Consider the following 25892-nt stretch of genomic DNA (forward strand, 5'->3'; position numbering starts at 1 on the left):
TGTCTCCAAGGCTTTCTCCTCTGGCTGCTGTCCTGTTTGCTTGGGGAGGGAACCGGTTTCACCAGACCTTGGGGCTCTGCTAGAGGCAGGCGGATGGCCAGGCCAAGGTGTTTTGGCTCAGCCTTTGGGGCTGACTGAGCCTGTCAGACTCCAGCTGGTGGCAAAGGACTGAACAAGGATATGGGCAGCTTCGACCCCGCAGGACTGGGAAAGGCTCCACGGAGTCAGGGTGGAGGCTCCGCCCCTTGTTTCTCAGCCTGGGCCTGGACTTCCTGTGTTTGGACTGGCTAATGGTTAACAGGGAATGTCCCTGCAGCTAGGGGCGCTCATACCATTCTGCACCTCCGTGGCTATAGCCTGGGCCACAGTCAGGATAGGGCCACTTCACGAGACACTTCCTGTTACCGGGTAAGGAGTGCCCAGTCAGAAGTGTGCCTGTGTGGAGTGCAGACTACAGCCAGGAAGCCCTGTGCGACCGGAACACAGAAATTTACCTGCCTGAGGTAAGGGAGGCAAGGCCAATGTGGCAACCCTGTAATGAGCGTTTGGCCGGTGGGTTTCTTCTCAGGGCTCCGTGGGTTCCTGGTAGGCCATTGGTGGGGCTCCCCACAAAAATGCCTTGAGTGTTTGCCTTCCAGCTTCCACGGGGTTGAAAATTAAACAGGGAGGCTGCTCTTAGGGTTCAAAACTCGCAGCAATTTTTCAGTGAGCTTGCCTTTTTGTACAGAGCTGTTCTGGGGATATGGCAGGACTGTGCCGGTATTCAGAGGAGGGTCTCAGATGCACAAGCTGCGGAAGCAGTCTCCTCATTCCTTGGGCAAACTTGTAAATTGCTATCTGTTGCCATTGGGGGTTCTGAGAGGGCAGGTCACAAGGGAAGGCAGGGCCCCAGTGAAGAGATAGACCGCAGTCTGTGAGGAGGCAGGATCCTGGTGAGGAGAGATGCTTCGGTGAGGAAGGAGTTCTGAACGCAGGTGCGCACTTGCAGGCTCCAAAGTGTAGCAGAAACGCCGGGATCTTGCACTGGAGCAGGTCAGTCGGAGGACTTTACTCAGCTTTACTCCAAACAATTCTCCTGTCCCCGAGAAGCGTTTGGCCCTCTGCTCTGCCTGAAACAGCATGTTTAGACCCTTTGGATAAAATATTTTCAGCAGTTCAAAAACAAGGAGCTAGCATTATGAGAACGCAGATTCATGGTCTTTCTTTCAAGTTACTGGGGAGACCTGTCAGGTTTTCTGGGTGGTTTTTTTTGTGCCTCGCTAGTCAGGCCAATGAAGAATGGGTAGGATGTTAACAAAACTTAATTAGACGTATGTTTTTGAAAAGATGGCAGTTTTTAAAAGTAGGTCATTCAAACAAAGCTTTCTGCAGCAAAATGAATGAGAAGTTGAGTCTCAGGTTTGGGTGTAATTGGTTTTTTACTCTTGGCTCTTTGGGCCACCACCAGCTCCCAAATCAACACATGGAGACTTATTCTTGCTTATTAATGCCTGGCTGTAGCTTGGCTTGTTTCTAGCCAGCTTTTCTTAACTTATCCCACCTACCTTCTGCCTCTGGGCTTTTACCTTTCTTTATTCTATATGCCTTTCTTCTTATTCTGTAGCCGCCTGGGTGGCTGGCCCCTGGTGTCCTCCTTTCCTCCTCCTTTTCTCCTTCCTTCCTTTCTTCTCACTTTTCTCTTTATTCTCTCTGCCCACCAGCCCTGCCTATCCCTTTCCTGCCTAGCTATTGGTTGTTCAGCTCTTTATTAGACCAATCAGGTGTTTTAGACAGGCAAAGTAACACAGCTTTACAGAATTAAACAAATGCAATATAAAAGAATGCAACTCATCTTTGTATAATTAAATGACTATTCCACAGCATAAGTGGATGTAATAGATCTTAAAATAATATTCCCCACATTTGGGTCAACCGCCATAGGGGTATTAACTAAAGATTTCTGGCGTAGGTCCATACTTAATTAAATCACACATAATTTTGGCTATCCTTAAATGTCCATTTTTGATGATGTCAGTGCCTGCACACACTCTCAAATGCTGTGTCCATATGTCCATCCTGTTGCAGTGGCCTCACTGCTGACTCCTGGATTCTGCTGCTGGCCTGGGACAGCTATGGGGCAGTGGAGATAGCTGGCATGTGGGACACACAGAGTGACACAGGCAGGCAGGAAGCTCCCAAGGGGAGTTCTCCCCGGGTTAAAGAGCATGCCCTTATGCTATAGCTGACCCACCCCATTTATCGGTGGTTGAGGCATTTCCTGATGACCTTTGCCCTTCCCTCACTGCAGTTTCAGTAATGATCTGTGGCTTTCAGTGAAATATTCAAATTTCAGGCTGGGAATAGTGGCGCTGACTTGTCACCTCAGCACTTGGGGAGATGGAGGCAGGAGCTGGAAAACATCCTTTGCACCCCAGTGTCTCTGAGTCCAGCTTGAGCTACACAAGACCCTATTCTAAAACAAAACAACACAACACAACAAAACAAAACAAATCAACCAACCCGAACAAAAGCAACCACAACCAAGCCTGTGCAGCAGCTTTCAGAACCGGGCAGTGGAGTCTCCCTCCTCTTCTGCTGGCCGGCATTCCAGGTGACCGATAGAGCAGTTTCCTTGCAAACTTGTGTTAATTGAACTTGAAAATTAGCAAATGATTTATTCCCCACTTTGTAAGACTGGATCTGGGCTCGGGCATCAGTCTCAGAAGGCTGTGACTTCAGCAGCAGCTTGGCTGCCAGGTGACCCCTGTGGAGGAGGCACATTCTCCAGTTCTGCCCAAGGACTTCAGGCCCACAGCAGGACGGTGCCTTAGTGGAGGTGTTTCAACCCCAAGGTAGGAATGTGGGTAGTTAAAGTTCAGTGTACATGCTGAGGTTTGAAATACATCAGAGAGACAAAGGGGCAAAACCTTACCCTAATCCCCCTTCCTGAGCTGGGGTACCTGGGGATGAGTTTAGGTGTAAAGGGTGAGTCACAGGCCTCAGCATCTTTGCTGCCCGGGAATGGAAACTCTTGTCCTCACACCTGGAATATGCACAGCCTTCGAGGTGGGAATTTCCCTTGCCAGTGTGGACTCTGTGCCGGCTGTGGTGCTTCTGGGCCCAGCAGAGCAGAAAGGAGTGCAGAGGACTGGACAGGAGTGTCCACGTTACAAAATCCCACCACCAGAGTCCTGCGGGGACCCAGCACTGCTCAGCTTAGAGGGACCAGGTGTCAGCAGGCTGTGTGGTATCTGTGGAGGCCACAATGGAAGCTTCCTGTGTCTTTGCTCTGCAAGTGAGTGCTGGGGAAAAAAAAAAATCCGGGAAACAGGCCCTGTCCCGAGGGCAGGAGCAGTGGTTTTGCAGATGACTCACGGTGGTTCACTGTGCAGCGAGCACGTGCCAAGCTCTCCAGGGGGATGCACAATGCTGTGGGCAGGGCAAACAAAAGGAAGAACCCTGAGATGGGTGGTGAGCATGTGGGTCATCAAAGAAGCAGGGCTCTGGAGGAGGGTGGACCCAAGGGGAACCTCTTGTGCGGTCAAACGGCCACCAGGGCTCACTCAGCCTCCATGAGGATGGCCTTACCCTTTTCACCCACCCCTCACTCCGCACGGGGCCCTCTCTGCAGCTCCTCAGACATGACCTTTGCCCCTGCCGTTTCTTCTGTTTTTCTACTAACACGCGCGTGGTTGCTGCCGGGAGCCTGTCCATGACCACCTGCTTGAAGTGATGGCCAACCCCTGTGCGCTACGCTCTACTGGTTCTCTTTCTCTTCCCAAGCCTCACCGCCTTCTAATTGCCTCTACTATGATTTATTCACTGGGTCCTGTCTTCCCTTACGAGGTTGTGAGCTCATGACAGACAGGTGTTTGCCTTGGAGGTGGAAATGAAGAGCAGGCAACCAGGCTGTACCTTTTGGCCAGAAACTCTGAGTCAGGTTGTTCTGTTGGAGTCTTGTCAGCTATACATGGGCTTAAAGTTAGGTCATGTCCTTCAGAGATTCTCTAAAGTGAGCTTACCAGAGTTCTCAGAGGTCTGTGTGAACACAGTGATGGGGCCATGCCCAGTTTCCCACCCATGGTTCTGTGATGAGCCCCAAATGCATCTTCTGAGAGAATGCTGCCCTACCTAGATGGCAATGATTCCAGAGGTGTCCCAAGTGTCTGAGTGGCACGGTAGATCCCTTCGGCTCTAAACATCACTCTTCCTTTCATCCTCCTGTTTCAGGTGAGGAAGATCATGCTGAAATGGAGGGCAGCTGGAGAGGTGTCCTGGCTGTGCTGGTCATCCTGGCTGGGCTGACAGGTAGGTGTGGGTGGGTGGATTGTTTACAGACTTCAAAAGCAGGGCAGGAGGAAGGGTGAACAGAAGATGCAGCAGGATTGGCTACAGTTGGTCCTCCCCGGGCCCTCCTCTGCATCTCTGTCTCATGGCCACCCCCTCAGGAGCTCTCATTCCTATTATTGTAACTCTACCCCAAGAAGGTCCCCTTAGTGCCTCTGACCCCTGCATGGCCCCCATTAGGATGTTCCCTTACACCATGAGGTGCCTGAGGTTGAATTGTTTCACTTTTTGAGATATCTTTCCCACCTGCTTCTCACCTCTTCAATCTCTTTGTATCTTTCAAGGAAAGGCTGGCTCAGGTTGTCTCCTGTCTGTGTCTTCTTGACTTTTGTGGTATGTAGGGTGGGATCCCCAAGCCTCATAATGTGGCACGTCTCTGACCCTCAACACAGCCTTGTCAACAGGAATCCTGGGGCATCAGCTGGGGTGGACTCCCGAGGATCCAAGGCCCGTGTGGAGTGGGGTGGACTGACTCCGAAGGTCTCAAAACCCTCAGAGTCTGTGCACCCAGCTGTGGGTTAATTAGGTCTTGACTCCTTGTCCACTGCCTCTGGGACCTGGCTTTCTCTGTGTCTCCTATTGTGGCAACTTGGAGGCATGCTGTCTAGAAGAGCAGAAGTAATGCAGGGACATTTGCAGGCTAAAGTGCCCTGGACGACTTGTCACAAACTCAAGTCACAAACCGACTCATCCTTACATCCACTTGGAGACAAGAACACCCAATGAACAGCTCCATCTGTCCCTCGGCTCCCCAAATGCTCCCAGTTCTACTAACTGTGTGGGCGGCCATGCTTGTCTGTACTTCAGAAGCTTGAGTGCCCCATTCTGGATGGGCAGACACTGAGCTTTAAGAGCCCAGGTGTGATGGTGTCAACAGACATGAAACAGAGTGAAACTAAGTAGGAAATGGCAGTGTATCAGAGGGTCAGGTTTGGGAAATTCCACTTTTGGGTGTGTTTGCACGTGAAGCCAAGGAGCACCTGACTGAGGAGTCCAGAGGTAAAGGTGTGAGGGTCCTCCATCTAACAGCACACAGTAAGGAGCAGTCTGTAGGGGCCTGCTGGGCATGTAGAGAGGAACACCAGGTCTGCGAACAGTTTAGGGACTGAGCCTGGGGCTAATAGGCCACCATTAATCCAAACTGTAGGGGCATTTTGAGGTTACAAAGATCCTTTAATGACTGGAAAGAACTGGATGAACTCTGGGTTTAGTTTTTCTGATATATGTATAGTTTAGAAATATATATATATATATATATATATATATATATATATATATATAAAATCATAGATATACAATCAGAAAGATATATAATCAGAAATGTTGTTGGTTGCTTCTGTTCTTTTGAGGGGCACACCACCCAGCTCCCAAATAAATCACATGCTGAGTCTTATTATTATTTATGAAGCCCGGCCTTAGCTTGGCTTTTTTCTCACCAGCTTTTCTTAACTTAAATTATCCCATCTACTTTTTGCCTCTGGGCTTTTTCCTTTTCTTACTTCTATAATCTTACTTTCATTCTTACTCTGTGGCTGTGTGGCTGTGTGGCTGTGTGGCTGTGTGGCTGTGTGGCTGTGTGGCTGGCCCCCTGATGTCCTCCTCTCCTCCTTCTCTTGCTCCTTCATCTCTCTTGCTTCCTGATCTCTCTTTTTCTTCTATTTATTCCCTCTGCCTGCCAACACCACCTATCCTTTCTCCTGCCTTGCTATTGGCCATTCAACTCTTTATTAGACCAATCAGGTGTTTTAGACAGGCACAGTAACACAGCTTCACAGAGTTAAACAAATGCAACATAAACAAATGCAACACATCTTTGTATTGTTAAACAAATGTCCCACAGCAAATGTAACACATCTTAAAATAATATTCTACCACACAGATATATATATAAAACCATATATATATATAATATATATATATATTTATGGATATTGTCTTAAGTACTGGTTTGAATCAAGATGGATCTGGTTTGAGGTTTGAAGATGGCCACATCAGGAGGGCAGAGTATTATGGGCTGGTTTTAGAGTCCCCAGGGGGAATTTATAATGATACTGAACCCCTTAGATATTTCATCCCACAAAGTCTTGTGGAGTTGAGTCATCTTCACTTACAGACTTAGCTCCACATGCCCACAGGGCTCTGCCAAGCCTTTCCCTCCTCTCCTCTCTCCCTCCCTTTCCTCTCTCCTCTCATTCCTTCCTTCCTCCTCTCTACCTTGCCCATAATCTCATGACTTACATAGTTCTTGGTTACCTCATTTATTTGCTCAGCAAATATTCACTGAACCCCTGGTAAGTGTCACATAGTTGAGTCATAGGCACCAGAGCCTAGAAGGACAAACAGGCATTGAGTGAGAACAAAGACAGAAACAAAACATGTAAGTCACCATTGTGCCAGTTTCTTTGAAGAAACCTCTCAGTGGAGAGCCCATGGTAGGACAGTTTAGCATAAACAGGATGGTCTGAGATGGCAGATGACTGGGCCAGGAACCCAGGAGCAAGTGAGACTGGATTCCAGGCTGCTCATGTGCAAAGGCCCTGGGCCAGAAAGACTTGATAAATTTGGTACTTTAATACTGTCTAGTGGCCCAAGGGTAGAATTGGGACAAACTGGAGATGGAGAGAAAGTTGCTCTGAGGATGAATTTGGTGTTAGGGTATGATCTTATGAAGGAGCATCTGGTCTACCCGAAGTAATGGGACTCTTAGACATCTGGAGCATGGAGGTAGGGTGGGGATGCTATACACAAACATCTACCTGTTTTGAGATGTTCTCCCTGGATGCATGTGCAGGGATGTTTTGGGGTGCAGCTGGTGGCCCAGAAGTGACATTGGCTTTTTCTGTCATCATCCCAGAAGCTCAGCACACAGTTCAGACCTGCCTGGGCTCCTCTCGGGACCCCTTCCTTCTCATTCTGCTCTTCCTCAGTGGGTTCCATCATCTAATGTGGTTGGCTCTGTCTCCTCTGAAGGCCTATCACCAGGGCCATTCTGTTTGCCCTCTACTCTACATCCCTTATTTCTCCCCAGCTGTTAGCCACATGTCCATTCTGCTTTCCCATTCACTACAAAGATCCAGTAAGAAGGAGGCAGTGTGGGGTCTGAGACTGTAGCATAATGTCAAGATAGAGTGTCACACTGGACTAGGAAAATGGAGAGGTGATTAGTATAGACTGTGAAGTTTCTTTTTTTTGTTTTCATTTTTCTTTATTAAGAAATTTTCTACTCACTCTACATACCACCCACAGATCCCACCTCCTCCTCCTACCCCCGAGTCCTCTCTCCCAAGCCACCCCACATCCCGACATCCCCCAAACCGAGGTCTCCCATGGGGAGTCAGCAGAGCCTGGCACACTGAGCCTAGGCAGGTCCAAGCCCCTTCCCACTGCACCAAGGCTAATTTTCAAAGAAGAGCTAATACCAATACTCTTCAAATTGTTCCACACAATACAAACAGAAGGAACATTACCAAACTCTTTTAATGAGACTACAGTTACCCTGATACCCAAACCACACAAAGCTGCAACAAAGAAAGAGAACTACAGACCAACCTCCCTCATGAACATTGATGCAAAAACACTCAATAAAATGCTGGCTAACCGAATCCAGGAAGTTTCTTATGTCAAGGAGACTGTTTCCATTGTGTGTGTGTTTATGTGGGTGTGCATGTGTGTGCATGGAGGTCAGAGGTTACGCTGGGGTGTCATTCTTCAGGATGTTATCCACCTTGTTTTCTAGACTGTGAGCTTCTAGGGAATGGTGTTCAAGTCAGTGCTTCTCCTCTAGGGGAGAGTGGAAGGAGGCATGCATTGGCCATGTATCTACCAGCAGCCCTGGTCCCTGGCCTCAGGACCAATAAGGCTGAGAGGCCGAGCCCTCTGATGGACACTCAGAGCATGACAGCTGGCAAACAGAAGATTAAATGACATCGTTGACTTATGTCAGCTAATTCATTTACTGCCCTGAAAAACTGGTTGCCTTCTAGCTTCTGGATCCAGTTATCAGATCATAGAAGGTCCTCAAAATGTAACAGTCCTGAAGGGCTCAGAGGCTCGCTTCAACTGCACTGTGACCCATGGCTGGAAGCTTATCATGTGGGCTCTCAAAGATGTTGTGGAGCTGAGTATCACTTCCCAGGAAACCATCATCACCAACGACCGCTTCACCTCCGCCAGTTACAATGGGAGCAACAGCTTCATTTCCGAGCTGATCATCCACGATGTGCAGCCCAGAGACTCGGGGTCTGTACGGTGTAGCCTGCAGAACAGCGACGTGTTTGGAACCGCCTTCCTCTCAGTGCAAGGTGAGTCACCGGAGGGCCTTCTGAGCTGTGTCGTGACACTCGGGGTCCGGAGGGCCTTCTGAGCTGTGTCGTGACACTCGGGGGCCTTCTGAGCTGTGTCGTGACACTCGGGGGCCTTCTGAGCTGTGTCGTGACACTTGGGGTCCGGAGGGCCTTCTGAGGCTGTGTCGTGATACTTGGGGTCCAGAGGGCCTTCTGAGCTGTGTCGTGACACTTGGGGTCCACATTCGGATATGGCGGCATGTACTGCAATTCTGAACTGATGACTGCTTTTGTGTGTATTGGTTACGTCCCTCTACCCCTGCATCCTTCTTTCCTGCAGAGTCTAGACTTCATTATGCTGAATATTCGGAGCAAATGCTTGCTGAGCTCATGTCTCCCTCCCTTCCTCTCTCCCTCCCTTCCTCTCTCTTCTCTCCCTCTCTCCCTCCCTCCCTCTCTCCCTCCCTCCCTCCCTCCCTCCCTCCCTCCCTCCCTCCCTCCCTCCCTCCCTCCCTCCCTCCCTCCCTCCCTCTCTCCCTCCCTCCTTTCCTGTTTGGCTCCCTCTCCTTGTTTAATCCTATTCACCACTCCCCTTTTGAAATGGGTTTATTTCTTCTCCATCTAATCTACTCCGGCGTCTAGTTGCCTTTCTGAAGCCATCTCCTGGAGTTCTTCATGTAGTTGCAGCTCCCCAGAGTTGGGCAGCTGGCGGTCATGACCTCTTCTCTAGCTTTTTGCGTACCAGCTTATCCTTCATCATACACGTTATGGACACGGAAGACTGCTGTAACGGCTTTCTCTCTTTGAAAGCACTTTCTCTCTCTGCCTGTTTTTCTTCTTGCTCCAGTGTCCATAGCTGTTACAGTCAAAGGTGTATGTTCTCCAAACACGCCACGTATTTGAGAGGAAAGGGTAGACACTAGTCTATACTACCATAACTTATTTTCATCTGTAAAGGTAATTTGGTCTCCTGAAGATCATTACACAATGATAAAGGATGTGTCTTATGAGGCTTTAGATAGTTTTACCCAAATCAAAACCCCTTGACACGTTTTGAAAGTGAGTTTATATATTATCAATAGAGGTTGTGCTTAGTGGATTACAGTTTCCTATCAGTTTTTTTTTAATTTTAATTTTTTTAAATTTTTTTATGGTGTTGGGGACCAGACCCAGGTCTTTGTGATCTCTATCCAGGGCTCTCCCATTGAGTTGAGCCCTGTCCCAAGCTTTCCCGAGTTTTGATTTCTGTGACAGCATTTCTCATGATTACAAGCTATGTCTTTAAGATTATTTTTTTTATATCTACTTATTTCTTTACCCCAGTGAAATGCCAGATTCTGTCTGTTGCCAAATCAAATGTGATAATATTTGGTGGAAAAGCATGTCTATCTATTTGTATTTGCATTTAAAAATGATTGTTTACTTAAGAAATTGAATTACATTGGTGATTCTTTACTTTGGGTTATCTTTAATTCATGTGGTTTCATTAATGGTATAGTGATATTTTCTAAGTAGTGATTTTCATGGGTTACCTAGAACTCTCGGCCAAGTCTGCATGCCCAGGTTCTCTGGTGGTAATTCAGTTACAATGAAAAGAACACAGGACATGAGTTCTGCTTTTACCTTTCTCATTTGTCAACCAGTGAGATCCCTGCGCTGGCTCCCTTCCTTCCTCTGGATGAGGCCCCTCTGCTCAGCTCACACATCTGCTGTGAGGGTCAGGTGTCAAAACCACCGAAGACTCCAAAGCTTTGTCCCATTCAGTGTTATGTCCATCCACACAGTGACTTTGGCTCTGGGTTGCTCATCGGAGGGCTGTTGTAGCATGGGATGGGTGGGTCGATAGAAAGCCTTCACTGTAATGTCTGGCTCGTAGAAATTACCACATGAACTTTTTTTTTTAATTCCTGGACAAAGCATACTGTTCTAGGCACTTAGTGGGACCCAAAGATGAATAGAAGAGAGCTGGCTGAGTTGGTAAAGTGCTTTTATGCAGACATGAGAGGCTGAGTTTGATTCTCCCAGAACCCAAATGGGAAATCTGGATGTAGTAGTGCAAGCCTGCAGTTCCAGCTGGTGGAGACAGACAGATACTTGGGGCTTGCTGGACAGCCAGACTAATCAAATTGGTGAGTTCTAGGCTCAGTGGGGGACTCTGTTTCCAAAAAAAAAAAAAAGACGAAGAATGATTAAGGAAGACACTTAATATTGACTGGCCTCTGACCTACACACACACACACACACACACACACACACACACACACACACACACACACACAGTTTCAGGACAGCAGACCTTCAGAGACACATTTTATTTATTTATTTATGTATATATTTTTAAGAGAATCAACTTTTTTTTTTAAAGATTTATTTATTTATTATGTGTACAGTGTTCTGCCTGCACATATCCCTGCAGGCCAGAAGAGGGCACCAGATCTCATTACAGATGGTTGTGAGCCACCATGTGGTTGCTGGGAATTGAACTCAGGACCTCTGGAAGAACAAGCAGTGCTCTTAACCTCTGAGCCATCTCTCCAGCCCCCATAGAGACACATTTTAAATACTCATAGATAGTGTTTTCTTGAAGTGGGGGCATCTCTGAGAGAGTAGAAGTAGGTCATATGGGGGCTGTAGGAGTGAGGTCTCAGTCCATGGTCAGTTCTCTGGGGCCTGATAGAAGTCGGGATCTCAGCCCACACCCAGCCCTCGGGGCCACGAGAGAGGAAGTGGGTAGTCATACATCAAGGGAATACAGATTGAAAGGTGGGGCTCCTTACTGCTGTGCTCATGGCATGTACAGCTGAAAAATGCACGCAGTTCTGAAGTGTTTCCCAAAGCGCCAAGCCTGTACATCTGCCTGAATGCGTCTGGCATAAACTGTATACAGTAGTGGTAATTGAAGCCTTTGGGTTTAGTGTCCAGGGCATTGACGCTCTCTCTGAGGCCCTGCATGGGGACCGGAGCGGGACAGAGCTGCACTGTTGTCACAGGAACACTAAGCAACAGGCTTTCCCCAGAAACACAGTCTTGGAGAAAGGAAACGTCCACAAACTACCCAAGGCCCATTCACTTTTCCTTCCCGTGTTTCAATAGAGCAGATAGATACAATTCCAGCTCGAGTCCTCTCACTTTTGAATACCTGTTTGTCAGGAGAGCGAGTGGATAACCCAGAAAAGGCTCCTCCAGTCGGGGAGGAGACACAGCAAATCCTCCACATGGCTGCACTGGCCCAGTTACTGCCCAACTTGCCATTCACTCATTCATACAATGCTCTCTCTAGCTTTCCAAGGACCGGAGGACCTGAGTTCATGTTCTTCTGTCATGATCTAAGGCAGTTCCATCCCTCCTAGGACCTGTCATCATAATTTTTTTTTGATATTTATTCATTGTGCACACACACGTGCAAGAGTGTTTATGGGTGAAGCTTGTGGGAGTTCGTTCTCTCCTTCCACCGAGTGTCTTGGGGCTCAAACTCCTGCTATTAGGCACAGCAGCAAGCGACTCCCCGCTGAGGCATCCGGAGGGCCTCCATTGTCTGCTATCTTAAGTCCATCAAACAAAACAGAGGAGCTGAAAAAAACAATGAGCATGTGAAACCTACGCCCTTCAGATTTAAGCCAACCCAGTCTCACTGACTCATCTACAGGAGGGCTTAAGGCCAGCACAGACATCTTGCGTATTCTCAGGTAGCATCCAGGAAGTATAACATTTCAGAGTGAAGAGATATGGCAGAGCCACTCTGGTCTTCCCCCACTCCAGGGCATGACTTCTCATAACGACCTAAGGCGGTGCTAACAGGCGAGTGACTCTTTTCCAGGTTCCTTCTCTTGAGTGCACAGGGGAGCTTCATGCCACATGTTGCAAAGGTCTTCTAAATCGCAGGCCAGCATTGTCCACAGGACTGAGTATGGTGATACACACAAATCACACAAGGGCAAAAATCTAGTCAAGTGCCAGATAGAGCCACAGGCTAGAGGGAGAGTGAGGGAAAGCCCTCACTCACTGTGGGTTCAGGTTCTCTCGTGAGCTTACCTTCAAGAGAACTCTCCTGATTGAGTTTTGAAGTGGTCTCAAAGAATACCCACAGTTCTTTAAAAAGGCCATCCAACACTCTGTGCTGCTCCAGCTGCGCTTCTGTGGGAAGTCAGATTTCTTTCTGCACTCTTCAAACAAAGCAGTCTTGTAACATATGAATAAAGCTGGCAGCTTGGAAATCTAGCTGAACACAACAGAGATTTGCATAGGTAAACATTGCTACTTGGTTTATTTATTTTTTTTTATTAGTTTAAAAATACAGTTTAGTGGAAACGTGTTCATTTACATTAACAGGTAATGAGTTACGGTTGTTACTTTTAAGTAAATATTTTATAATCATTTATGTAGTTACTATCCACACAAAGGAAGTTCTTTGGAGTCTCTGGTGGCTTTGAAAAAGGAATTGAAACCAAAGTGTTTGAAAATCATGCATTCTGGTCAAATTATCCCCTTAGAGATAGAAAACGCAGAGTGGGAGCCCCAAGACCCCAAATTTCCGTGATTTGCTCTGAGCGATGGAGCTGTGCTGCAGAACCATGAATGAGAGTAGAGTTTTTGATTCTCTGTCCAGTGTTCTTTCCATTCTATCAAGCAGCTGGGGGTGGTGCCTTGTAGCATGTTTGAATTTGAACATTTGAATGCCTATGTATGTCACTAAGGCTGTGTCTTTGCCAGGGCCAACCTTCAGGTTATTTTGGAAATGTCAGCACAAGTAAACATCATTTTCAGATGGATTCCTTGCAGCGTGTACGCTGCCTCTGGCAAGTGGGTCCTTTAAGAAAATATTGGTCTAAGTCAATAATTCTGAAACTTCATTGAGTTAGTTCAGTGCATAATAGATTTGATTTTGATGTAATTTATGACGAAGCATATTTTAAAGGAATATCCAAGGCAGTTCTTTTTTTAAGTTTACTACTGGATGAGATGGCACATGCTTGTCTTCCCTGCCCTTGGAAGATGGAGACAAGAAGTGGAGTGATGTTTGGGGCCAGACTGGGCTAACGAGACTTTGTCTCAAAACAAAACAAACAACAAAAAAGTTTATGACCCCAAATTGTAAAATGAAGGCGACTGGCCCAAACTTAAGAGAAGATATTTGCTATTTCTGAGTCTCAGGGGAAAGAATATGGATTATTTCCTTCCTTGCTTCTGTTTCCAGGACTGCCTAAGAGAATCCTGTAGCTCCACTCCAGGGGTCCTTGGCTTTTATTTCTCATTATTCTTGGGAGACACTTCACCTTCTTGTAAGAACCCAGCAGGTGCACGTAGATATGGCAGATAAAACCTGAACTATGGTTTCCTGGGGCAGACACAGCCTTCCTGGGGCCTGGGAAGAAAGTCTCATGAGATGTAATTTGAAGCTAAAATTGGGAGAATCGTAAGGCTGTTATTCTTGAGCTTGTTTCTCTCTTCTCTTTAGTTATGGGGACCCTGAACATTTCTAGCAACAGCCGTATAGTCACGGAGGGTGAGCCCTGTAATGTGACTTGCTATGCTCTGGGCTGGACCCCACTTCCAGATATTTCCTGGGAGCTTGAGGTCCCAGTAAGCCATTCCAGCTACTATTCCCTTCTGGATCCGGGTGATTTTACGAGGGCCTTGAGTGTCCTGACGCTCACACCGCTGGGCAATGGTACCTTGACATGTGTGGCAGAGCTGATGAACCTCCAGGCCAGCAAGTCCTTAACTGTCAACCTGACTGTGGTTCAGCCCCCACCTGGTAAGTGAGCCTCACCAGCCAGAAAGCTATGACTATTCATGGGAGGGTCAGGCTCTCGGTCATGGCCAACCTGGACTTTGACCTTGATGTTGGGTGGAGATGGTGATGAGGTAAATCCAGTGCCATGGGCTCAGTGAGTCTATGATCTTACCTGTTCTTACAATTCCTTCTTGAGAGTTTTTCTTTTTCCTATTTGTAAATGGACCATTGAAAAGCCCTGTCCGCTACTTAGATAAGAAGGTAGCAGGTTCAGAGACAAATACTTAATGTTTTTCAAAAATAAAGCCAGGTGTGGTGGCTAGTGCTTATAAATCTAGCACTTGGGAGCTGAGGCAGGAGGATTGCCTAGTGTTTGAGGCCAATCTGGGCTATGCAGTGAGTTCCAGGGAAGCCTGGTTAATAAAGTGAGATTCTGTCTAGAAAAACCAAAACAGCATCTCATTGTCTAACTTGACTAGGTGACAAAGCTTTAAAGTGTTTGTCTTCCAGAGGAATATATTGTGACACAGCAGAATCTTTAATGTTGTTCATTAAGGGCCCTGTGGAGCCTGTGAGCTCCGAGTTGGCATGGGCAGGGGTTCAGGGGTACAGGGGTGATGTGATAGGACATGAAGATTTATCTCTCTCTCCCTCCTTCCCTCTCTCTCTCTCTCTCCCTCTCTTCCTCTCCTTCCCTCCCTCCCTCCCTCCCTCCCTCCCTCCCTCCCTCCCTCCCTCCCTCCCTCTCTCCCTCCTTCTCTCCCCCTCTCTCTCTCAGTGGAGGAAGGGATGGTGCTGGGCATAAGCCCAGGGCCTCATATGTGCTAGGCAAGGGATCTCTACCACTAACTGCAACTCCAGTCACCTGAGCCCTGGAGACTCACAGTAAATTCTTCATCTTACAGAAGAGGAAGGGACTCCTGGGGAGGAGGGGAGAATCTCTTTGGTTCCCTTTCTTGTTTCAATATTCCTTGGCTTATAGAAGTAGCCCTTTGTCCCCCAACCTTTATTTTCACATGGCTTCTGTGAGCATGTGTCTGTCCATATCTGTCTTTCTATCTCTGTCTGCCTGTCTCTCTTGTAAAAATTCAGTTCTATCCTGTCCATTATAATCTATTCCTGCCCTTATTCTTCTTGGTGTTCAGCTTGGTCCCTCAGGTGTCCTTCTGACATTTTTTATTAGCCTTTTAACTCTTGCTCAATCAGATAGACCATCTTCCCTTTGCTTTGCCCCTGTCCAGCTCTCCTATAAGCTGCTTAGAGACAAGGAAGTCTGGTCCAGGCTTTGACAGGGAAGATTGAAAGACAAAATTCTGTTGGCACCAAATAGACCAGCACTGACTATTGACATTTCACCAAGATAATGAGGTAGCACAGAGCTCCAGCTTGATGGACGGCCCCTTCTAGAAATGAATCTTACACATTAGCTCTCTGCCACCCCCCTTTTTTTTTCTGAAGGAGAAAGTGGAAGGGAAGGGCACTTCATTCCCCCATCAGTGGAATTCTTCCTTAACTGGGACTGCGCCTTAATTACAGCAGCTGTAGGCCGGAGGGCTGGGAAGGAAGGCTCTGCGGGTAGGCATCAATGAGCCTTGCTTTATTGGACTCATTTGCAAAAGGGTAATTCGTTTCTAAATTATTCATCAAGATCAGAGCAGCTGGTATCTGGCTCTGTGTTGTGTGTTTTATGCAAGTTTTATTAGCTGCAGACCTCATTCAACCTTGGCTGTGGAGCTAGAGGAGCTGAGGTCAAGTTCATGGAGAGTGGAGAGGTGAGCCACCTGTGAGAGTTGCCAGACTTCCTCGGGGTGGGGAACCTCAGTTCTGCATCCACATCTGTACCACAAGGCTGGGGGATGATTTTCATTCCTTAGGTGAGCTTAGGAAGTCTAACAGACTCAGGTCACAAAGTATGTGCTGTCCTAGAGATCAAAAACTCCCTTGAAGAAGGCACGAGGAAGCCAAGTCTTTAGAGCTGGCTTCTCAGTTACTGAAATCACAAACCTGTGGGGCAGCAGACAGCCACATTAGAAAGCAAAGCCCCTTTGTTATGTGTTGGGGAGAGATGTGAACGAATACTTACTCACTCCAGATAGGACACTGGTGATACACCAAAGAAATCATTTCACCCAAGTCTACTTGGGTGCACCAAGGAGTTTATTGGGGTTACTCACAGGAACATGAATGAGTCACATGCATCACCAGCTTGACGATTCGGGAGCACTGTATCCTCGGAACTCCCTGCACAGCTTGCAGGCAGTTCCACTGAAGGGTCTTCCTGCAATTGTTATAGTTTACATAGCCTTTGGGAAGAACCTTGTGAGTCTTGAAGCTTTCCACACCTTTCTGAGTGTTATGATCCTCTCTCTTCCTCTAAGAGGGACTATCCCATTGGGAGGAAAGAGCTATACAACACCGCGTCAGGCCCAACAAAGAGATCTTCAGGTGAACAGCCTGGTCCCACCTGTGCTCTTCTGAGTCCCTCAGTGTCGGGTCTCCTGATTGTAGGCTGTGAAGCGATGGCCAGGAAGCTGCATTCTAGCGCACATGAGCATCTTGCAGAGTGCAATGATCTAATGTGATTACAGTTCATTTCCATGAGAAGTGACAATGTCAGGGGCGGAGAAGGTGGTAGGTATGATCCCGTTTCCACTCCGAGGTCACAGTAAACAGGGTGGCTTCCTCCTGGGGTGTGTGGGGCAGGTGATATCCAGCCTTTCTGTTCTTTCTGGTGACTGCTGTCAATCTCTGATGTTCCTTGGGTTGGAGAAGCAGTCTTCTGACCCAGACCTTTATTTCCACACGGCCTCCCTGATGACACGACTCTGGGCATGTCACACTGAGTTCCGAGGCTCAGTTTTCCTGCATGTGAAATGGGCAGGCAATGAATTGAGCTGTTTTGTGTCCTGGCTGTGGGGTCAGTCACTGGAGGATCCTGAATGCCTATGCCAAGGCTCAGCCCTTCTCCGAAGTTCTCATTTAATTGACTTTTAGGGAATACAGTATCTTTGATTTTGAGTTCCCAGATAACTGGTTTGAGAGCAGTTAGCCCAAAATCTAAAGCTCCACTTTCTACTTTAGCTGGTCAGGTACCACAATCTATACAGACCGTAGATGGGATATCTCCCCTACACATGGGATAGCTCTGTGACTTGGGAGGAAGTGACTTAACCCCTCTGAACCCCTGTTCTGTTATCCATGAAGCTGAAATAGCTGTAGTGCCTGTCTCCAGAGCTCTCGATCTGGGGAGAAACAGCATCTAGAAATGTCTAAGACAATTTCTTCATGTGGTTCCTGCTCCTGAGCGAGCAGTTTTTGCTTATGTTAGGGACTCAGACACCCATGTCCTCTCCGGTCAGTACTGGCTTTGCACACGGTGGTGGCATTTTATGGCCATGTAGCTGATTTTGAGAATTCTATGCAACCCTTTAAAGTTCTACAAACTCTTTCAGAACATTTGGGGGAAATTATTCTTTCCTTCACAGATCAGGAAAGGACAGCCCCCAAGCACACAGTAAAGTCAGTTACGTGTTCTTGAGGAGCTTGTAGGGGACAAAGGCTTGAAGTGGAAACCGGGAGACAAGCTCCTGTAGTCACCGTGGGTTGCTCAGGTGAAGTATATCCGCCCTCCCCAGGGGCTCTGTCACTCACCTGAATCATGCATCCTCTGTCCTGAACAAAGCAGGGACCGTACCTTTCCAGATGCCCTGAAAATGTCTTTATCTCAGGTAAGACCCAAACGGTGCTTCCCTGGAGGGATTATTCCATAATGACAGGGCCTGTGACAGAGTAGGAGACATGTTGAGGACCTTAGCTTTCTTGTGCTGAGATGTGGGGCAGGCTCCCAGGGCCTTTTCCTGTGTTATTTACACTGTGAACAGATTGGCTCATGAATCATTTCAAGAACCTGTTTTTCTATCCATTAACATTTTGGGGGGGCTTAGTAATATGAATGTTACTTGTTTTCAATCAGCTGCAAATGCATTTATTCTAAAAATGACTCTCTACTAAAAAAATAATATATAGCGAGGAACACATGTGCACACATATATGTAACAGGTGATAAATGAAAAACATTATTAAAATAAGACACCTGTGCAGTTCCAGTTGTGACTTATGCTTCCTGATGACTTCAAACATGATAGACTGGATAGAGGAGATTTGAGCTGAAGTGTCTCCTAAGTGTGAGACTCCGAGGAAGGCTGGACTTCCAGGGGAGAACGGTCACAGCAAATAGGAAGTGAAATGAACCCCCTGGCTGCTAATACCCATACTGTTTCAATGTGGGGATGTTGAGTGGGACTGGGTATGGTGGCTGAGTTAAGGATGATGACAATGAGTAATAATATAAAGTCTCTCTTTCCTTTGTTGACTCAGTCATCAGCTCCAGGAGGTGGCCTTTCCGCTGGACACAGGCATACGCAAGGAGAAAGTGTAGAGAGAGAGTGCCTACTCTCTACTCAGTGAGGAAGGTTGTTGGATCCAGCCTGGTTTGACACAAAGTTGGAATGTGAAGTAGGAGAAGGAGAGGCTATGGGCAGGGAATGTTTGAGTAGTCAATGAACATGTTGTCCTAGCTAGGATAGCAAGCCTGTCGCTTAACATCAGGAGACAGGCCTCATGTCTAACCCCAGCTATCTCCCTTATTGTGAAAATCTGTGACATTCGCAAACTTGATTTTGAGAAAGAGCGTCCATCTCAGTTGATGCAGGGTATCCATGGTGATCGTGAACACGAGCCCTACCTCAGAAACTTTCACACACTTTCTTGAGTCTGAACAACCTGGTGGATCAAGACTTGTGACTGACAAGTAAGCCAGAGGCCAGAGGCAACCCGGAAAGTAAACAGGGCCACAAGAGGGACTAGGTCCTCCAGTGGGAAGCCCAACATGGCTGACAGTTGACAGGCTTCCACCTGAACTGTGAGAGTCAAGAACGCAGCTCTGACCTTCATAATCTCATTATTGTATTCATGGGAAGGGAAACATGGGCATATCCCATAATGAGGCAGAGTGGCCTGACTAATACTCCCCAAGTGTGGGTCACCAGCCACTTGCATGTGAAGCATTTGGGGTGCCTTTGCAGACCTCTTGACCCTGCCTCACTGGAGCAGGTTTTGAATCTGGTTGCTCAGTGGGCATTACAAGTGATGCTCAGTGCTGTGCTCTCTGACTGTGGGACTTCCTTGTGATGGCACCCCAGTTTGTGGGGTTGGGGAGATATGATAAGGAAAAGGTACACTCCTACTCCCCCCTCATCACATTTTTTTTGCATTTTAATCATTTTGGAGATTATAGTTATGTTATTCCCCCTTCCCTTTCCTCTTTCCAAATCCTCCTATACATTTATTCACCTTTGCTCTCTTTTAAATTCATGCCTCCTCTTTTCTCTGTCATTGCATATATATATATATATATATATATATATATATATATGCATGTATTCCTAAATACATAAATACAACCTAGTCAGTTTGAATAATGTTACTTGTGTGTCATATTCTCAGGGCTGGCTATTTGTTTTTGGATATCCAATCTGTATGCTCTTCCCTGGAGAAGACTATTTCTCCTGTTCTCAGCTTTCCCTATAGTTCTTTGTGTAGGGTAGGGCTCTCTCTCTTTCCTATCTTATCTCAGAGAGGTATTGGGTGAGGTGGCAACAGAAGGCATTAGAAAAGTAGTTTGGACTTTCCTATACCCTGCAATTCTTCTCTGGATGTTGTAATGTGAGGGAGAAAGGAGAGATCTAGACCTGTCTTAATGTGGCTGACTACCCAGTACAGGAGGCAGATAAGAACTCAGCTTTTAATCCATCCATCCACCCATCCATCCATCCATCCATCCATCCATCCATCCATCCATCCATCCACCCTTCTGTCCACCTACTCATCCATCTACCACCCATTTGTCTGTATTCCCATTTAACATCTACTCACCTACCCATCCCTCTCTCTCTGTTACCCATCTACTCATCCATCCACCCACCCATTTGTCATTTATCTATCCATTGTCCATCACACATCCATCTATCATGACTAGTACATTCTAGGTATGTGGGGTATAAGGAATATTACACACAACACTTGATCTTAAAGGAGTTTAGAAGATACATAAGCAGAAATGGAAACAACAGCAGTTTGAAATAACAGTAAATATAAGCTGTTAAAAATAAAGCAGTCATCAAAATTGCCCAACACTTTCTAATTCTCTAGAAAGAAATAAAGAAATATAAGCAATTCATGAAGAACAAAAACAAGTATTTTTAAAAACATCGTATAATTCTTCAAAGCACAGACAGTTCCCTGGTTTGTTTTCAGACAAGTCTATGCACTCTTTGCACTCTGTTGTTTATTTTGTTTTTCGAGACAGGATTTCATTGTGTAGCTCTGACTGTCCTAGAACTCACTCTATAGACCAGACTGGCCTCGAACTCACAGAGATCTACCTGCCTCTGCCTCCCAAGTGCTGGGATTAAAGGCATGCACCGCCACCGCCCGGCTGCCTGTGGCTTCTTATGTGCCTGGGTTCTTGCTTACTCTTGACTGAGAACTGGGGCAGAAGTGATCTTCTCTAAGCATTTTACTCATATTCTGAGCATTTAACATTGGTATAGGAACAGCCAGCTACAGCTGCAGAATCAACCTTAAGCAAAGCTCTATATGGGGAGAGCTTCCAAGAGAGATTTTCATTATTAGCTTCCCCTACCATCGGTTCCAAAGCAAACCCCATGTTCCTTCAGAGGAGGCCTGCTATTTTAAATGTTCTAGTGGCTAGCCTCTACTTCATTTTCACCAAGCTACCAGTGAGGTGGGCTGACAGACCTTGTTGAATACAATGCATGGTTCCACAGGTCAACATGGTTGTCTGTGGTTTGACTTCTGTGTGGTTCCTGCTTGGGCACAGAGGAGTGAAATATTGTTTAAGGCTCCCTTGGGATCATCCACATTCTTCCCACAAGCCAGTGACTGTGCCACACAGCAAGACTTTCAAGGATGGTGGATATGCTCCACCTGGGTTAATTTGGCACTTGAAATGTAGGCAATACAACTAAGGAACTGTATATTTAATTACACACAGTTTTAATGAACAATTGAATTTATATGAACACCCAAAGCCAGCATATCAGCTCTAAGACATTGTTACAAAAACCAAACCAAACCAACAAACAAGGTTGTTGTTTCTTCCTTTTTATTTCCTTCCATATTTTCCTTTCATTCCCTGCTTTTCCTGCCTCAGCTTATGTTTGTCCTACTCCATGCTTACTGGATAAAGCAGGAGGGCAAAGTAAGACACTAGTAACATCGGTCCCACAAGAGCTGCGGAAAGCTCACTCGACTGTAGGAGAAATGCATTTAGTGGAAGGCTCTGGTGGGACCTTGGGGAAGCTGTGTACCCAGGGACTTTTGCCCTCCCATGGGGTGCTTCTATTACCTTTGGTTAATGGAATCACAGAGCATGGGAACATGGATGCCAGAACCCACTATTCTCTAGTCCACAGTTTTGGCTAACCATCCCAGCATGGTAATCAGAACTCTAACCCCTGGGAGTGGCCTGCTGGCCCACCCTTATCCAGCTCTCAGGAATGTGGGAGGTTCAACCAACTGACAATTGGACCTAGGTTACAAAGCAATTACTTGTACCAATAAATACTGGGATGGGAGATACTGTTGAGTCATTAAACACACAGGAGGGAGGTTGGCCGAGATGCCCTGCTGCAGCAGACTGAAGAGTTCTATTATTGAAGACACAGGGCAACTTAGATCCCACTAGAATCAGTGAGTCTACAAGGTACAGATGTCATTGAACTCCTTTTGTCTCTTCCATCGTAGATAGTATTGGTGAGGAAGGCACATCGCTGCCGACCTGGGCCATCGTCCTGCTGGCAGTGGCCTTTTCCCTGCTCTTGATCCTGATTATCGCTCTGATTATAGTATTTTGCTGCTGTGGTATCTCCAGGAGAGAAAAAGAAGGTATGGTTTTTCCATGTAAATCTCTATGGGGTTTTGAATTTGTGGTACAAGCGGGCGAAGTGAGTGAGCTTATCAACTTCTTCAGAAGATGAGTCCCACCATAGTGAGATGCCACCGCACCCTGGCAGATGGCTGCCACCACAGAGGCAAAGGATAAGAATTGACAAGGCAAACGTGCACACTGTCGGCTGGAATGTGAGCAGGTACAGCCACCATGGAGAATGATATAGAGGTTCTTTAGAGACTGAAAATGGAATCATGTGTGATCCAGCTCTCCCACTGCTGGGTGAATATCCATAGGAAGTGAAACAAGTGTTCAGAGACACATATGCCTTCCCATGTTCATGGCAGAGCTGTTCACGATAGATAAGATATCAAAACAGGTTGAGTGCCCATCAGCTGATGGTTGTGTAAAGGCAGTGCTACACATGAGTGCACATACACATACATACATACACACATACATACATGCATACATACTTACATTTATTCACACAAGGGGATGCCACTTGACCTTTAAAAATGTAGAAATCCTGTTATTTGGGACAATGCAGTGAAATGGAATATGAGAAGAGAAATGAGTCAGTTACAGAAAGGCAGGTGTGGTGTGACCTTGCCTGTTTGTGGGACACTCAGCAACTGAACACACAGAAGCAAAGTGGAATGGTGGCTTCCGGAGTTAGGAATGAGGGGCTGGGCCATGCTGGTTAAGGCGTGCAAGACTTTGTTTAGAGCGAGCATGTTCCGGAGACCTGTACTAGTCATAATAGATCACGACTTGAAAATAGATCTCTAATGTTTTTCCTTTAAAAAGTGACTCATGTATGGAATGATGGTTATATGGATTAGCTCCATCTAGTAATTTCCCAATGCCTACTCACATCAACTTGTCACGCAGTGCCTGAAAATTATATATATATATACATATATTTAAAAATACTCCTGTTCTGCCTTAATGAGCTGGGATAGAGGTAACAGGGATGTTGAGCCAAGCAAAACTGAACTAAGAAGTGAGGCTCTCAGTCTTTGGAAGGAATCATGGGAAGAGAGGGCCAGTCCTCTAGGGCCCAGGGGACCCCGCATCTGTTCCCACATCTGAGAAGGTGATGAATGAGAGACCTTCCTGCTAAAGGCTGGGCTGCTTGACTTCTGTACTTATTTGCAAGGAGAAGCAGTCGTGGTGGTATGCTATTTAACATGCAATTGCTTTTCTAGAATAACATTGGTGGGCACATGCCGTTCCTAGTCTGTGGTCTAAAAACCCCAGTGCAGGCGAGGGAGGCTGCAGAGGTAAAAAGGGAAACGAGGCACACGCTGAATCATGGAAGTGTCGCACAGGTCTCGTGAATGGGTCTGCTGAGACACCCCCAGCCATGTGGAAGCTGCAGCTAGTCTAGAGGTCAGGGTCTAGAATGAGGGGGCTTGTTATAGAGTTTGACAGTTTGAAGCTTGAATGCTGAAGGCTGATTTGACGTGCGACAGCCCAGAACTTTCTAAGTGCTGAATCTTTGTCTTTTCTCTGATTTGAACACTTTCTACAGTTAAATTATTTTTTTTCTTTTCTTTTCTTTTTTTTTTTTTGGTTTTCCGAGTCAGGGTTTCTCTGTGTAGCTTTGCGCCTTTCCTGGAACTCACTCTGTAGCCCAGGCTGGCCTCGAACTCACAGAGATCCACCTGCCTCTGCCTCCCGAGTGCTGGGATTAAAGGCGTGCGCCACCACCGCCCGGCAAATTATTTTTCATAAGAGCTGAGATTTGGTGTTTGGGTACCTGTCACTTGACGTGTGCTGTTAAATTTGTGAACACTTTGTGTGTGTGCCAGATGTGATCTACTGGCTGTTTTCAATTATCTCTCTTCCACAGCGAGACAAGCCAGGTAAATCCCATCATCTAGTGTAAGGACACGGCCTGGCTGTAGCTCCTTTACGGATCAGGCTTTGATCTGGGGGTTAATTTTATTCCTTGGAAAGTACAAGTTGGAGAGTAGTGAAAGCCTAGGAATTCAAGAGGAGAATTTGGTTTGACCAACAGACCCATTCCTTACACGCTGTCTACTGAATTTTAAATGAGAATGGTTGAAATATCTTCCATCTCATCGAGGAGGTACTGTGGATTGGGCAGTGCCTTCAGTTGGGAATTCTTGACATAGCGTTCATGGAATTGGTGGGGAAGTTCTGATGTTTGAGGTTTTCTCCTTCTCCTAGGCTCCTGTCTACCCCATATCAGCCCTATAAGAAGGTTGGTTGGTGGGTGTTGTTCAGTAAACAGCCTGGGTGGTTTCTTTTCTCTTCCTTCCTTTTCTTTCTTCAGTTTTCTTTTCTACAAGTGCCATCCTATATATTAGTTATGAAAATTAAAAGTGCATATTGAGAGTCCCAAGCCAGGCTCAGTGGCTCATGTCTGTAATTCTAGTGCTTAGGAAGCTGAGGCAGGAGGATTGTCACAATTTTGAGGCAAACCTGGCCTACACAGTGAATTACAGGCCAATGTGGTTACATAGTGAGACCCTGCTTTAAAAAATATTTCTGTGATACATCCTAGATTTTGTCATTTATGTAATTTTGATGCGAAGAGCCCCTGCCAGTGTGAGTTATTTCTTTCCCTCTCTTGTTGCAACAAGTCTAGGGTTGTGAACGGAGACCTGCCACACCCACTTACAGTGTTTGCCCTGTGCCACCAGGTCAGAGGTGGCTGCAGTGAAATTACACTACATAGTAGCATAAATGTAAAGATCAGTGACCTTCTGAGTTTTCCCACTACGATAATTTCAATCCATAGAATGTATTAAACACTTTTCTGCAAGAGTGTTTTCTGGTGCTTTGCTGGCTCCCCAGGGAATTCTCCATGTGCCTTTGGTTAATTGAGAACTGACCGAGGATGGCTGAGGGTCCTGCTTATCCTGCTCAGAGGCCTTGGAATGTCAGTGTGGAGAGAATGATCCAAAATCCTGCACCCATCCCCAGCTGAGTGGGAACATGTGGCTTGTCCCACCATTAGAGGGTATTGACGGAGGGAGACTGGAGTTCCTTACAATGCAGATAAAGGAGTTTCTAAGTTTAGTTTGAGACCCGAATCAGATGATGTTATTAGAATTTAAAATAGGTGAGACTATTACCTAAAAAGTTATAATAAGGGAAATAGATATTTTCTAGACCTCAGCAGAGCTTGGCATATGGAAGGCCTGGGTAGGCAAGTGAGGTGGTGAGGAACATGGACCTGCACACAGACTGGGAGGCTTGGTGTGTGGCTTAGAGTTTGGATTATAGATTTTGTGGATTTGTCCAAGAGTCCACTGATTGGTACCATTGGCTAGGGAAGGAATGGCAGCTTGTGTGTGTGTGTGTGTGTGTGTGTGTGTGTGTGTGTGTGTGTGTATGTGTGTGTGTGTGTAGCTAGAGTTTTCCTGCCTTGCCTATAGTCAGGACAAATCTTTGTCACCCGCCAGTCCCACAGCCGCTCAGACCCAACCAAGTAAACACAGACTTATATAGCTTACAAACGGTATGGCTGTGGCAGGCTTCTTGATAAACATTCTTATAGCTTAAATTAATCCATTTCTATAAATCTATACCTTGCCATGTG

The 25892-nt window shown here is 46.5% G+C and overlaps 1 protein-coding gene across 5 annotated transcripts in view; it reads left to right on the plus strand.

The window, feature by feature from the left end:
* The window catches only part of Igsf5 (immunoglobulin superfamily member 5), a 98974-nt gene that overhangs the window by 60015 nt on the left and 13067 nt on the right, over nucleotides 1–25892 (plus strand). The window contains exons 1-5 of one of the 5 annotated variants that reach the window (XM_042259594.2): nucleotides 159–503; nucleotides 4210–4287; nucleotides 8310–8627; nucleotides 14065–14364; nucleotides 22171–22311. In XM_042259594.2, the coding sequence (XP_042115528.1) occupies nucleotides 4230–4287; nucleotides 8310–8627; nucleotides 14065–14364; nucleotides 22171–22311 (817 nt within the window). In that variant the 5' untranslated portion in view covers nucleotides 159–503; nucleotides 4210–4229. Of the gene's footprint in view, nucleotides 1–158; nucleotides 504–547; nucleotides 1033–2698; nucleotides 2832–4209; nucleotides 4288–8309; nucleotides 8628–14064; nucleotides 14365–22170; nucleotides 22312–25892 lie in introns of those variants that run through there. The other 4 variants (XM_076549300.1, XM_076549299.1, XM_042259595.2 and 1 more) reach the window with 4 other exon arrangements.

This window comes from Peromyscus maniculatus, chromosome 12 (assembly GCF_049852395.1).
Source record: "Peromyscus maniculatus bairdii isolate BWxNUB_F1_BW_parent chromosome 12, HU_Pman_BW_mat_3.1, whole genome shotgun sequence".
Lineage (NCBI taxonomy): Eukaryota > Metazoa > Chordata > Mammalia > Rodentia > Cricetidae > Peromyscus > Peromyscus maniculatus.